Consider the following 16,117-nt stretch of genomic DNA (forward strand, 5'->3'; position numbering starts at 1 on the left):
ATATTGAGAGAGCCAAAATTTGAGCTCGATCAAACGACGTTAACCCGTGCCGCTCGTCGCTCAAAGTTTGAAAAAATCCAAATTGAGGTATTTTAAGATTTAGGTATTTTGCATAGTCTGTTAGACTATAAAGAATGTGACAACAACATTGCAGAAATAGCCCTGACCAAATTTTCGAACCATTTGTGGTATTTGAATGCAGAGTTGGTGGGATTATTGTTTTTTGATCCCACCATTACAGACAATGAAAAGTTGTTAATGGCTAATAAATTGCTCAGTAGCACAGATGAACCATCAGAGCACGCTAGGGTTGTAAATCCAAAAGTTAGGAAAGAAAAATTAAAAGAGGTAGGAAGTAACCGACTTTAACGACCTTCTGACAAAAGATGAAGAACAAAAGCAATACGTCCTGCAAGTTGTAAGCAAATGCCGAGCATTATATTCTGACGTTTCAAAAACTACTTTAACAAAAGCTCTAGAATAGATTAGATAACTATGTAAAATTATCAACTCATGTAGGTTAGCGTGCTCTGATGGTTCATCTGTGCTACTGAGCAATTTATTAGCCATTAACAACTTTTCATTGTCTGTAATGGTGGGATCAAAAAACGATAATCCCACCAACTCTGCATTCAAATACCACAAATGGTTCGAAAATTTGGTCAGGGCTATTTCTGCAATGTTGTTGTCACATTCTTTATAGTCTAACAGACTATGCAAAATACCTAAATCTTAAAATACCTCAATTTGGATTTTTTCAAACTTTGAGCGACGAGCGGCACGGGTTAACGTCGTTTGATCGAGCTCAAATTTTGGCTATCTCAATATCTGGAAAGGGGAATCGTTTTGTGGGGTCCAGACGTACAAGATTCTGACATTTTTTCCCCCCATATGAGATCCAGTCACCCTAGTGTACAGTATGTGTGAATGTATGCGCATGTATGTGGGTGTGTATGTGCATGTGTGTATGTGCGTGAGGACATATATGTTTGTGTATGCATGTGTGTGCGTACTTCTGCGAGTGTTTGCACGTGCATGTTTGTGTATGTGCGTGTCTGCGTGTGTGTGGGGACATATACTGTGTGATTGTGTGTATGTGTATGCACGTGCATATGCGTGTTTGTGTATGTGTTACACCCCATTGCGTGGTTTGTAATCCCAGATCTATGGGCCAGACCCTGATCTCTCTGAGAATCTGCCTACAGAGATCTTAAATGAGAGGGGACCTTACCGGTATGAGACATGTAATGACTGACAGTCTGCTCTAATAATGACACAGAACTCTGCAGTGAGATCAGAAATAACACAATACAGCAGAATTACTGTACAGCAGAAGTTAACTTTATCTCATTACAAACACAGTTGCAGCAGCAATTGTCCTCTCATGGTGCTGTCAGCTCTGCTGTAGACTTATGTGTGATTATAACGAACACAGTACAGCAGCATTGAACCTTGTCTCATTACAAAAACACAGACATTTGCAGTTGTCCTCCCCATATTCAGATTCTATCTCACAAGCAACAAGTGTGGGTAGAAGGGCAGTACGGCATAGCTGACGGCACTAGGAGAGGACAACTGCAAATACGTTTCTTGTGTTTGTAATGAAACAAAAAGGACTGTTCTACAGCAGAGCTGACTGCACTATGAGAGGACAAGTGCTGCTGCAAAAGTGTTTGTAATGAGGCAAAGTTCACTTCTGGTGTACTGTTAGTTCTGATCTCACTGCAGATCACTGAACTCACTGTGTGTGATCATGAGAGCAGACTGTCAGTCGTTACAGATCTCACATTGGTAACGCCCCCTTCAATATAAAATAATCACTGAAGGCATAATCTGATGCAAATCAGTGTCCAGCCCATAGATCTTAAAGGGGTTGTTCGGTCAAAACTGATAAGTCTGCAGTCACTCTGTGATTGCGGACTTATAAATCCCCCCACAGTGCCCACACTGGGCACTGTGGAGATTCGCCGGTTTCAGACATAAGAACAAATGCTATGTCAAGTCGGACAAGCTCACTGACCAACCACATCACCAGATGGCGCCCACTGGACAGGGGTATATATAATATTCATACATAACCTTCGTCCTTGTGTCTGAAACCGGCGAATCTCTGCAGCAGGGCTGTGGAGTCGGAGTTAGTTTTGGTTGGAGTCGGAGTCGGTAGAAATGTACCGACTCCAGCTTTAAAAAAATGTATTAATATTTCATAATTGAACTTTCATATGAATTTTATAAATGTTACTCAAATATATATGTTCTATCAAACTATGAACAACAGTGATAAGCAGTTCTGCTGGAGATAGAGACATTTCTTACTTCTTGTGTGTCACTGTTCTCCACTGCCCTTATCTAATCTTATACTTGGTTAACCTCATGCTGCCCCAACCCCCCTACTTACAATGTATGAAACTGAAAGTGAAAATGTGTTGCAAATTCTTAGTAGTAAAGCTCCTCCTCTAGACTAGATCATACTAGGTGTGCGTCTTCCAAGCATCTCACAGCTGCCTGCTACTCAGAAGAGGAAGACTGTAAGTATTATCCTTTCAACAAACTTTGCATCAGTTAACTGTGAGTACATGAGGAATAACAGTATTACTGACCACTATATCAGTTGTACGACCTGGCAATAATTTTGTACAATTGTTTTTAGGAAAAACAATTGTCATTTGGATTGTGAATGCAGAATTAAAAACCTGAGAATGTCAAAGAAGAATCACATTAAATCATCTGTATTTGAACATTTTACCATCACTCAAGATAGAAAACATTATGTCTGTCAGTGTATGACAAATGATCCAGACGAAAACAAATGCTGTGAAGCCAAGATGAGTGCATATTCAGGCAAAGATAAAAATGCTCCTACCAGAGCTTCTAATCTAAGGAGACATTTACAGCGCTTTCATCCAGAAGTACTGAAAGCAGTGGATGAGAAAGACTGCATCCAAACCAATGAACCAGTGCCCAGCTCTTTCAGCCAAACAAAGGAGCAGAGAACTTTGCAGCCATCAGTTGCAAGATATTTTGTCAGTGACAAAGTTACTGTGACAATGACAGTAGATACATTTAAAAAACAGATCATAGAGCTTGTTGTAAAGGATAGTGTGCCTATTTCATTATTTTCACGACCAGCTTTTATGTGTCTGAATGGGGAAATGGCCCGCAAGCTTGGTGTTTCTCTGGAGAAAGAGAGTATTAGAAAATTAGTAATCGAAGAAGCTTTTAAACAAAAGGAAGAACTTAAAAAAAACTCTCAAGGGACGCTTTCTGTTTCTTAAAATGGATGCCTGCACACGTCACAGAGTGAACTATTTTGCCATCAATGTCCGATTTGTTTGTGACAAAAATGAAATAGTTACCAAGACATTGGCAGTAAAAGACACCAAAGCTCATCACACCAGTGAGTTTCTCCAGGTCTTGGTGGAAAAGGTTCTGCAAGACTATGAACTTAAAAAAGAGCAAGTTCTTTCTGTCGTAACTGACAATGCTTCAAATATGATAAGTACTATTAAGCTAATGAATGAGAGTAATGATGGTGACCAGCAGCTAGAAGAACATTCTGGGTCCACAGACACAGAAATGTTTGAAATAGAGGAACACAGTATTGTAACTGAGGAGCAAACTGAAGTTGCTTCAGATGAACAGCAACATGATAGTTTAGATGATCTTGTTGAAACTGTGTCAATATGTTCTTTCATTCATCACATGCGCTGTGTTGTGCATACGCTACAGCTGGCTATAAGAGACAGTCTGCAAGAAGGACATGCTGCTGCACTGATTGGCAAGGTGAGAAAATTGGCTACTGTTGCCAGAACCCCTAAAGTTGACTCAATTTTGAAGAGACGTGCTGGAAAAGGGGCAATTATTGATCAAGCCACACGATGGGGCAGTACTTACTTAATGATTCAGCGCTTGGTTGAACTGAAAACCTTTCTTGTAGACATGGCTAACCCTCAACTGACACTAAATGAAAGTCAGTGGAATCAGGTGACTGAGCTGGAAAAATTGCTAGAGCACCCATTTACAGTGACTAAAAAATTACAAGCAGAGGACTTAACTCCAGGTATTTTCTTAAAGGAGTGGAAGAACCTGATGTTTCGCCTGTCCCAAAGAGGAGGGTTAATTGCAAGTGGCATTGCTACATCAATGAAACGGAGAGAGGAGCTACTATTACAAAATAACATTCTTTTGGCAGCTGTTTATGTAGACCCAATGCATCGGATTCTTCTAGATGATCAACAGCTAAGTAAAGGAAAAGAAGCTCTGTTTGAAATAGCAGTAAGGATGAAAGGGTTGCAGAACAGTCAGGAGGAACAAGAAGAATTTGGTCGTCCTGCCACATCTTCACCCTCATCATCAACTGATGAAGAATTTAATTTCGAAAAATATTTGGATCACAAGGACCGTGCAAAGCGTTCCCGCATAGAAGAAGAGTCATCCCCATCAAGGAACACAGCCAGTACATTTCAGCAGAATTTTTCATGTGCACTAAAAGAAATTGAGAAATTTGACCGTTCATCAAAAATAACAGTGCAACAAGCGATTCCTCTGTATCCTGACATTGTCAGAGATGTTGCCCGAGTGGTTACTGCTTTGCCACCAACACAAGTTAGTGTAGAGAGGTTGTTCTCTGCTCTCAAAATAATTAGATCAGATTTGAGGGCATCCATGAAGGAGGATCTGACAGAGGCAATACTTTTTCTGCGGACAAATTTATAGATTTCTTCTTATTAACTGCATAAAAGTGTTTATTGCATATTTACTTACAGTTTAGAAAAGTTTATAAAAGTTATTTGCTATATTCTAATTGTATTCTAATAAATGTAGTTTTTGCTCTAAGTGGTCTGATTACTTATATGATGGTGAGAAACTGAATAAGCACGATGTTTAATATTTTACAACAGTAAATTTGTTGTTATGAATTGGCCATTTATGAAGGAGTCGGAGCCGGAGTCGGAGTCGGAGCCTGATAAAATCCAGGAGTCGGAGTCAGAGTCGCAACTGTGGCTTACCGACTCCACAGCCCTGCTCTGCAGTACACAGTGTGTGTGCTGAGGGGATTCATAAGTCTGCAATCACACCACGTGACTGCAGGCTTATCATTTTGGACCAAACAACCCCTTTAAAAGCTCAGTTGCATATGAGAAAAATGTGGATTTCTCAGTAAAACGTGGATTTCTCTTTAAAAAAAAAAAAAAAAAAAGCAGGAGTGGATATTCCTTCGGATTCTTATGCAAACAACTTTAAGGCTAAGTGCACATGTGGATTTTCCTCCTGCGGATTTTTCTGCGCAGATTTGAAGAAATCCGCAGGTCAAATGAACCTGCATTTTTCCTGCGGTTTTCTTCCAGTTTTTGTGCGGTTTTCCACTGTGGATTTGGAGAATGGAGCAGGTGGAAAACCGCACAAAAGAAGTGACATGCTGCATTTTTTGTACCGCACAAAAACCACGCGGAAAAAAACGCAGCGTGTGCACAGCGTTTTTTTTTTTTTTAATTGATTTACATTGTACTGTAAGTCACTTTGCGGATCCGCAGCATTTCTGCGTGGTAAAATCCGCTGCGGATCCGCAGGAAAAAATGCATCGTGTGCACATGGCCTAAGACTTGTTTATGTAAATGGTCAGTGGAATTGGGAGACATTTTACCACCATTACTGTATTCCGGCCAATTTCGACTGATTCTCCCTTTGGTTGAATGACTATTATAGAGTCCTGACCTCACCTTCATCGAGATTCATGCAGTTAGAATTTGAAAAACAGGAAAAAAAAAAAAAAAAATGTTAAAAAAGGAAAGACATGCAAGATACAAAAAAGAAAAAAAAAGAAAAGATTGATGCCCCCTCATGTTTCTGAATCGGCCACACATGAATGAAGCGATGTTAATGGAGGATGGCGTTTGCATGCGAAGAAACAAAAGATAAAGGCATTCTACAATTACCACTATGATGTGTTTCTCCAAGAGCCTCAAGTTTTGGAAGTCTAGTAACTTTTGGGGTTCCCCAGCCAACTACAGGGAAAACAAACATAATTTCACTTAAAAAAAAAAAAAATGAAATGACTAGTCAGTGGCTCAGAGAAAACTATAAGAGGACAAGCTTACAAGTTTCCTAGAAAGAGGTAACGCAGTCACAAAGTGGAAAATGTATAAAACTTTACAATAATTTACTATAGAAATCGGATGCTTTACAGGGGAAGAACTATAAACAGATGCAAATACTGAACCCAACATACTATATGACACGTCACAAGGCTGCAGTGATCTTACAGATGGGGTCATCAACCCATGTTAGGGTTAAACAGGGCCTGCACCCAGATTGTAGGGACCATAAGACTTCATTCAAAATGTTTATCTTTCAATAAAAGGAACCATTTTTTTTTCAGTGTGGTACATCCAAATTTCATCTATTTTTGGTTCACATGTTCATTTTTACCCTGCGCATTACATCTGTTATTCCCGTACGCAAAGAATAAATAAGATTTCCCAGCTTCCTCCACCCATTAAACAGTAAAATGGGACAACAATCGGAGTAGCACACGTGCCATGCGTGCATCATCAGTTTTTTCCATTGATTAGAATGGGCGAGTTTGATCTGTGAGTCTTATCAAAAACAGATGTGTTTTTAATGGACACGAAGAATGCAAAATGAGCTACTTGTTAATATTTTGGCCAAAATAGATACGCTCGCAACCCCCAACGTCAAGGGTCCTAACACTAATATCAAAAACGGCCAACATAGAAAAATTCTTTATCTTTATGGAATTTATTTACAACTTTTATATTTTTTTTTTCCCGAGAAAATCACGGATGGTAAAAATGGACACAGACTAAGAACGGGTCAGATTGAGCACACTGATGAAGACATGCATGTCATGATGAGACCTTACATTGGGAGATCCCTACTATATGCAGGGGCCCAGGCCCATTCCCTCACTTCATCCTGGACGTGTCATAAAAGTCAGCAGTGGGAAAAGCTCTTTAATGATTAGACACAGTGAAAATCTATACATACATTAACTAAGCATATAAGCAATGTTAAAAAGCGTATAAAATGCAGTTTCTCAATAACAGGCAAAAGGCTAAAAGTGACAAGAGTTTATTGCAATGTAGTGCAAGGCCGTATAATCTAGGATATTTGCACCTGAAGCAGCTTATGAAGCTCGGACGGCAAGATGGTCAACGTCCAGGCGATATACCAAGATACACATATCATCAGTCTTCAGTAACAGTCTGTAATTTGATTGGATATCGCCAGCAGGAGGCGCACTTCTTTACTCACCGGGTAGTTGAGGTGGCGGGGTAGCTGGGCTCTTTAAATCTGACTCCTCAGAGCATAAAGGCTCTATTTTGTTATTTCTTTTGATTTTTAGCTTTTTCGCCTTCTTTTTGCTTTGAGCTTTTATAAAAAAAAAAAAAAAAACACAAGACATAATACATTATTAAGGAAATATATAGTTTAATTCATTTACATTAAAGTACAACTATATGTAAGTTTCATAATTAGTAAAATGGAGATACTGGAGCTGTGTAATGCAAAGACTTTTTTTTTACTCTCTTGACCGCTGAGGCCACATGAAGGGGTATTCCCATCTCCAACATCCTATCCCAATATGTAGTAGGAATAATAATAATATTAATAGGAAATACCTCTAATTAGAAATGTAGAGTTCTTCTGATAAGCTATGGTATGTGGATTACTCAGTGCGCAGAACGTTGCAGTTGCTTAGGTAGCCATCGTTACGACCACTAACAACTACCTGTCAGTATATGAGTGGTTGTGACCATGGATACCTAAGCTACTACAATGCCCTGCACGTGAAGTAAGCAACATAGCTAATCACAAGAACTAGACTACATTTCTAACTAGAGGTATTGGCTAATATTATCATTCCTTCTACATATTGGGATAGGATCTTGGAGATAGGAATACCCCTTTAATGGCTGCTGGGTAACATGATGGATTGCACAGCCTGTCTTCACTTCTTGATCCAGGCAGGGACCACCAGACTCGCAGGAATCAGAGAGGGAAGGTAACACGCCTTTCTACAATTCATAAAATTCCCTTTTCACGGTTACCTTTTTTTGCCAGTTTTCTGGCGTAAAACTGCTTGGAACGTTGTAATGTCTTTGCTCAACGCAAATGTATGCAAAAGAAAAATGCAACTTTTGCTGTTCCTACAGCTTTTAGAAAAGTGGGCGGAGCTCAAGTGGGAAGGGGGGCGTGTCCTGGGATGAGGCGTGACCAAGCATGCCCACTAAATTCATCATAATTTCCACCACAAAATTGATATAAATTATGAGAGATGTGTTCTCTAGTCTGTGTTTGGAGTAAAATCTTTGATGGAGGTGGCATGGCGATTGAAAGATGTCCCAAATTCGTTACCAGGTGCCTCTTCCTGCAGTGCACAGGTCATCAAGGCTACTGTACAATACGCCACTCTGGATCAGTCGGCACCAATGTATTTTTAGTAAATGTAGTTATCTTTCATTTTTCAAAAACTTCCCGGTGTTCATGACATCCATAAAGTGTCCAATAAAAGTCAATAATATATAAATTACATTCTTCAACTAAAAAGACAGGATTAGACAATTTTCTGGCCAAAAATTAAAACATTCACAGAGCAATCATAAGTGACAAATACCCTTAGATCCCTTGTGAATACCTGGCTTTGCCATCCTGCCTTGTCCAAGCCTACAGCAGCGAAAGAGCTGTCATTAAAGGGAATCTACCAGACAGTTTTTGCTATGTAGTCTGAGGACAGCATGAGGTAGGGGCTGAGACACAGATATCAGTGATGTGTCACGTATTAGGCTGTGTGCTGTTTCCATACACTGAAGCTTTTATCACCAGGAGATTATCACTGCCCAAACTAACTCCCTCTGCCAAGTGGCACGACTACACCCCCTCCTCTGATAAGCAGCTCCCTATCCATAGACCATTTATATACAGAGCCAGTACATCATCTTCATCTAAGAACTCTGATTGCACCACAACTGCTGCACACAGTAAGACAAGTGATTCGGGGTCTCTTTTCTACATTATGCTGCTCTCATATAGGGTAGCAAAAACTTGATGACAGATTGCCTTTAAAAGGGTATTCCCATTTTCAATGATTGTGCATAGTCCATGTGTCAAAAGTAGTTGGAGGTCCAACCAATAGCACCCCCATATAACGTGAAGACAGGGCCCCGCCATGTGCTGCTTTCAGTGCAAAGGTGGCTGTAATTCACAAACAAATGAATAAGAATTCTGACCGCCTCTTCACTGGCAGCTGTGAATGTCAGAGCCGCTTTTTCTAGCACAGTATTTACTATATTTACTTGGGAACCCCCCCATTAACCCTTTTACGAGCCATGACTTTGATGTGAGGTAGCCTCACTCTCTTTGATGCGGGCTCTGGCGCTGAGACTGCATGCTTCTAGGCACATAATAGCTGATCTAATCAGCTGTCATCTGCCCTTAACAGCCGCGGGTGGAATCGCGATCCACCTGTGGCTGTTAACGTGTTAAATGCCTCAGTCAATCTGACAGCAGCATTTAAAATGCCAGTGCCAAAAGCCCGTCACTAGCTCTGCCCATCGGTGCCCCTGTCACATGATCGCTGGGCCCCTGATGGGTTGGCATGACAACCCGGGGTCAGCAGGAGACCCCCGTGCTTGTCAGAGGTAACAGTCAGAAGCTTTCAGTGTAAGTCTGAGGGCCTCTGCCTGGCCTTGATCTGGGTCTCTAGACTTACATTGATTAGTGACCTTCGGCTCACCCAGCAAACACTGGAACCATCTGGCAGGTCATAAGCCCAACCAGGGCAGAGCCGGAAACCGATGAAGACGGTGATTGGTAAGTATGAGACTAGGCAGGAAACTTAGATTGGTGGCACCACTCCAGCTCAGCAAAAATAATAATAAAAAAAAAAAAAAAAAAAGTTGTTGTGATGCTTTAACCCACCAGCCCTTTGTGGGCCTTGTCCAACTACACAATAGAGCTGACAATAAATAAGAAAAAAAAGGTACCGGATTCCCTCCGTTCAGATGGATCTACAATTGTGTTGTCCTGCTCCAGCTTCTGGGCCAAAGCATCTCTGTAGGAGTCTATTAAATGTCCGTCCTGTGAAGCCCGGCCGCTCTCACTGCCTTCACTTCCAGAATCCATCTCCTCTTCTTGTGCCTTAGGCTCCAGAGCAAGGTCTACTCCATTCTGTCCATTGAACATTTTTTGACGCTTTTTCTCTTTTTCCTTCCGGAGTTTTTCTTCATTCTAGTTATAAAAATAAGGTGGGGGGAAATGAGGAAATATATTATAATTCAGGTAATATTGGTCATGAGCCGACAAAAGGTTACTAAAATACTGGAATAACGTGTGTGTGTGTGTGTGGGTGTGTGTCTGCCATATGTCCTATATACAGTATATACCGCCTCCATTCTATGTCACCAAGGCTCAGCAGGACAGGTGTTCCCTATATACAGTATATACCGCCTCTAATCTATGTCACCCGGGCTACGCAGGACAGGTGTTCCCTATATACAGTATATACCACCTCTAATCTATGTCACCCGGGCTACGCAGGACAGGTGTTCCCTATATACAGTATATACGCCTCTATCGTATGTCACCATGGCTCCGCAGAACAGGTGTTCCCTATATATAGTATATACCGCCTCTATTCTATGTCACCAGGGCTACGCAGGACAGGTGTTCCCTATATACAGTATATACGCCCCTATCGTATGTCACAGGGCTCCGCAGAACAGGTGTTCCCTATATATAGTATATACCGCCTCTAATCTATGTCACCAGGGCTACACAGGACAGGTGTTCCCTATATACAGTATATACGCCTCTATTCTAGGTCACCAGGGCTCTGCAAGACAGGTGTTCCCTATATATAGTATATACCGCCTCTATTCTATGTCACCAGGGCTCCGCAGAACAGGTGTTCCTATATATAGTATATACCGCCTCTAATCTATGTCACCAGGGCTACGCAGGACAGGTGTTCCCTATATACAGTATATACGCCTCTATTCTAGGTCACCAGGGCTTCACAGGACAGATGTTCCCTATATACAGTATATACCGCCTCTATTCTATGTCACCAGGGCTCTGCAGAGTAGGTGTTCCCTATATACAGTATATACCGCCTCTATTCTATGTCACCAGGGCTCTGCAGGGCAGGTGTTCCCTATATACAGTATATACGCCCCTATCGTATGTCACAGGGCTCCGCAGAACAGGTGTTCCCTATATATAGTATATACCGCCTCTAATCTATGTCACCAGGGCTACACAGGACAGGTGTTCCCTATATACAGTATATACGCCTCTATTCTAGGTCACCAGGGCTCTGCAAGACAGGTGTTCCCTATATATAGTATATACCGCCTCTATTCTATGTCACCAGGGCTCCGCAGAACAGGTGTTCCCTATATATAGTATATACCGCCTCTAATCTATGTCACCAGGGCTACACAGGACAGATGTTCCCTATATACAGTATATACCGCTTCTATTCTAGGTCACCAGGGCTCTGCAGGGTAGGTGTTCCCTATATACAGTATATACGCCTCTATTCTAGGTCACCAGGGCTTCACAGGACAGATGTTCCCTATATACAGTATATACCGCTTCTATTCTAGGTCACCAGGGCTCTGCAGGGTAGGTGTTCCCTATATACAGTATATACCGCTTCTATTCTAGGTCACCAGGGCTCTGCAGGGCCGGTGTTCCCTATATACAGTATATACCGCTTCTATTCTAGGTCACCAGGGCTTCACAGGACAGATGTTCCCTATATAAGCGTTATCACCACTCCGGCCATAAATCTAGCTTCCATCTGTTGTACGCTGCCACCTTCTTATCAATGAACGGCCTGTGAATCAGGCTTCAAAATGAGATCTCATCATGAAACCAGATCAAAGTCCAATGCAACAGAAAGACTACACACTGTAAATGACGACCTACCTCGGTGACGACGGCCGATATGGGCTGGAAGGGATTGACCATAGGAACAGATGTGTCTTCATCAACCAGCTGTCTCCCCTCTCGCTCGGCTTCTTCCTTCTCCCTTTCTTCTCTATAGGCAAATAAATGGAGCTTTAATGCCACAAGTGGTGCTCCCGGTGTCTGCAGTGCATCTGTCAGCGCACTCCCTCTACTCAGGCAGATACGCTGAGCTCATCGACTGGCTGCAGTGCCGCTGACGTGACTACAGAGGTGCAGACAATAACAGATACTGGTAGCAGCAGGGGAGACTTAGCGCTGGACCTGGGGAGGGGAAGTAATGAAGCTGAGGGACAGGGGTTTTCCGAAACCAGAAAACCCATTTATGTAAGCATCAGTTATGACACGATTAATACATGTACATTACCGAGAGGTTAAAGGGAATCTGTCAGCAGGCATTTGCTTTTTATGCTGTGAGCAGCTAATGTAGGGACAGAGGCTCTGATTCCAGTCTCACTTAGTGGGCTGCTTGATGAAGTTTCAATAAAATCATTGTTTTATCAGTAGGAGATTATCACTAGTTGTCTCCTGCCATGCAATCCTCCTCCTGTTCAATCCTGCCCCACTAATTATTGGCAGCTTTCTGCCTATGCACAGTGTACACAGAAAACAACCAATCAGTGGTATGGGTGGGGTTATACATAGCTCAGCATTTAGACACTTGCTACATCTGCAGCAGATAAAACAGGGGTTTTATCAAAACTACAGCAACCAGCCCAATACGTGACATCGCTAGTAAATAGTCATGGGACTCCAATCTAGCGGCCTTGGCGAAAGGTACCTGGCAGCTGGATGGGAGGCCTGCAAATCGCTTACCTTCCAGCAAGGCTTTTGTTTAGCAAGAGCTGGCGCGATGTCATCTGTGCGTCACGTCGTATGACTGACCGAAGTTTGCAAATCAATCAGCTCATCTCTAATTCCTAATTGCTGGAATCAAGGTCTCTGCTCTCAGATTACATAGCAAAAACCTGGTGACAGATTCCATTCATACATAGCCAACCGTACAATTCACCATGATGCCCTACAGCAGTGATCTCCAACCCACGGCTCTTCAGTGGTTGTGGAACTACATCCTCCAGCATTGACTGCCGGCTGTCAGGGAGCTCTAAAAGGAGGTATTTTCACAAGAGCTGTACAGCACAGACTGGAAAGCACTGCTCCACCGTTTCACAAGTCGGTCTGGTCTCCCTCCAAATCAGGTAACAAAGAGCCTAAAGGTTCCCTATGCCCTGACTGGCTGAATGATCCTTTCACCAACAGGAACAGGACCCTAATTTTTATAGTGTAGTGTGTTTGAAGAGTTACTAAACATCTACAGTCACGGTCGAAAGTGTTGGCACCCTTGAAATCGTTACAGAAAATGAAATATTTCTCCCAGAAAATTATTGCAATTACAGGTTTTGTCATTTTATGTTTAATTTCCTGTGTGTATTGTAACCCCCTCGCCCCCCCCCCTCCAAAAAAAAAAAAAAAAAAAATATGGCAAATTGGACATCATTTCACATAAAACCCTAAAAATGGGCTGGACAATATTGTCGGCACTCTCCACTTAAGATTTGGTTGCACACCATTTGGAATAAACAACTGCAATCAATCACCTCCTAGAACCATCAATAAGCTTCTTACATCTCAGCTGGAATTTTGGAGCACTCTTCTTCTGCAAATTGCTCCAGGTCGCTCATATTTGAAGAAAGGAGCCTTCTCCGAACAGCAATTTTAACATCTCTCCATAGGTGTTCAATGGGATTTAGATCTGGACTCATTGCTGCCACTTCAGAACTCTCCAGCGCTTTGTTTCCATCCATTTGTGGGTGCTTCATAAAGTATGTTTGGGGTCATTGCCCCGCTGGAAGATGCCTGGCCTAGGCATCAAAGCTTTCTGACAATCCATTGCGACACAAAATCCTTTGGTAATCTTTAGACTTCAGGATGTCTTGAACACAGTCAAGGCACCCAGCACCAGAGGCAGCAAAACCTCAAACATCTTTGAACTTCCACCATATTTGACCGTAGGTACTGTTTTTTTTTATGATGTTCTTTACCAAAAAGCTCTATCTTATCATCTGTCCACAAGATGCTTTCCCAGAAAAGTTTTGGCTTACTCAAGTACATTTTGCAAAACTACAGTATAGCTTTTGTGTCAGCAGTGGGGTCCTGCTGGATCTCCTGCCATAGTGTTTCATGTCATTCAAATGTCGATGGATAGTTCACACTGACACTGAGGCACTCTGAGTCTGCAGGGCAGCTTGAATTTCTTTGGAACTTGATTGGAGCTGCTTATCCACCATAAGGACTATCCTGCATTACAATATTTCATCAATCTTTCTCTACCATCCACGTCCAGCGAGATTAGCCACTATGCCATGGGTTGTAAAGTTCTTGATTATGTTGCACACCATGGATGAAGGAACATCAAGATCCCTGGAGATGGACATGTAACCTTGAGATTGTTGATATTTTTTAACAATTTTGATTCTCAAGTCCTCAGACAGTTCTCTTCTCCTCTTTCTGTTCTCCATGATTAGTGTGGCACACACAGACACACAATGCAAATACAGAGTCAACTTCTCTTTTTATCTGGTTTCAGGTGTGATTTTCATACTGCCCACACCTGTTATTCATTACTGGTGAGTTTGAACGAGTATCACATGCTTGAAACAAAGTTATTTATCCACAGTTTTGAAAAGGTGCCAACAATTTTGTCTGGCCAATTTTTTGGGTTTTGTCTGAAATTAAGTCCAATTTGCATTTTTTTCTAATTTTTTTTTTGTGTTGCTTCAATACAAAGTAAATAAACAGGTGCATAACAAAACTTGTGTAATTGCAATAATTTTATGGGAAAAATACTTCATTTTCTGGAATAATAACACTTTCGGCCAGGACTGTATAAGGTGTTTTCGTATCGGAGTGTCCTTATAATTTACAAGCAAGTCTCAGGACCCAGACCCCCACTGACCACTCAAACCCCTCAAAATACACGAGGTGAGCAGCTCATAGCTACTGCGTGAGGGCGCACAAAGACTGTTCATTAGAAAGTATAAGCTATGCTCCCAATGTTACCCACTCTGTGTGTGCACTCAGACAGGAGTGGTGAGCTCCTGTCTGCTGAGTTTTGAACCTCTCGGTGGAATTTTGAATGGTCGGTTGGGGTCTCTGGACCCAGACCTCCACCAATTTGCTTGTAACTATGAAAAAAAACTTAAAAAAGATTTAGTTACTATTTATACAGATGCTATCCAGACATAAACCCATCAAACATACAGTATGCCAAAAAGACACAATGGCATAAACGAGCGCTGTTTATGCGCACATCACAGTGTACGCATCTTCAGTATAGTAAAGTAGATGATAGACACTCTGAATAGCTGCAGACTATGGTGGCACCACAAGAAGAGTACCCTCACAGTGCGGGGTACATTACCGTTCCTCCCGTAGCCTCTTGACCCGCTCGGCTATTTTCAGCTTATCCTGTTCCTCCTGGGCTCTCTGTTCTGTGGTCTCCTTCTCAACACGTTCATGTAGTGCTTCAAAATCTTTTGCTATGACTTGTAGTAACCAGCTCAGACCCTTTCTTATATGTGAGTCAATTTTTTTCCCATAGCCTAGAACTGCTGAACAAGGCTCCTAAATATCAAGAGGAAGGGAGAAAAAAAATAATTTACTGCAACCTCAAAAATCTATTCAACGACATCAGCAAATCCTGCCTCAGAAATAACCCAAGAGGACCTACGTGCAGAGATCGAGTCATTTTCTTACAGGAAAGTACAGAAATGTTTACAGGTGTCTGAATCAGGGATGACAGGTGCAATGACATCACCCATCATCAAAGCTCTCAAGGTATTGGACACCAATGTGCTCCACTAACTCCAGTTTGTGACTTTGGGCAAAGATCAGTCAGTCAAGCAAGAGGAGGGGATTAGAGCTGGAGTGACAAAGGCCTTAGATCTACCATAGCTCTTCAGCTTCATTAGCATGTCAATTCAATCGCAAATTTCTCAGTAACAGAGGAACGGGCCGTCAACGAAAAGGTATTGTTGGACTTGTCATTGAAAGAGCCACAAGGGCATGATGAAGATCTCTGGTCATGAGATATTGAGGCCCTCAATATTGGATCCAGCAGACA

The 16,117-nt window shown here is 41.9% G+C and overlaps 1 protein-coding gene across 4 annotated transcripts in view; it reads right to left on the minus strand.

Moving 5' to 3' along the window:
- ARL13B (ARF like GTPase 13B) overlaps positions 1-16,117 on the minus strand; it is an 81,624-nt gene that overhangs the window by 12,802 nt on the left and 52,705 nt on the right. For 3 of the 4 annotated variants that reach the window (XM_073584424.1, XM_073584422.1, XM_073584423.1), the window contains exons 6-10: positions 15,416-15,618; positions 11,956-12,067; positions 10,008-10,251; positions 7,276-7,392; positions 5,937-6,005 (exon numbers count right to left, since the gene is read on the minus strand). In XM_073584424.1, the coding sequence (XP_073440525.1) occupies positions 5,937-6,005; positions 7,276-7,392; positions 10,008-10,251; positions 11,956-12,067; positions 15,416-15,618 (745 nt within the window). The remainder of the gene's footprint in view (positions 1-5,936; positions 6,006-7,275; positions 7,393-10,007; positions 10,252-11,955; positions 12,068-15,415; positions 15,619-16,117) is intronic. The other variant, XM_073584425.1, reaches the window with a different exon arrangement.

The sequence above is a fragment of the Dendrobates tinctorius genome, unplaced genomic scaffold, assembly GCF_039654945.1.
Source record: "Dendrobates tinctorius isolate UK_male_01 unplaced genomic scaffold, ASM3965494v1 ptg000084l, whole genome shotgun sequence".
NCBI classification, from domain to species: Eukaryota; Metazoa; Chordata; class Amphibia; order Anura; family Dendrobatidae; genus Dendrobates; species Dendrobates tinctorius.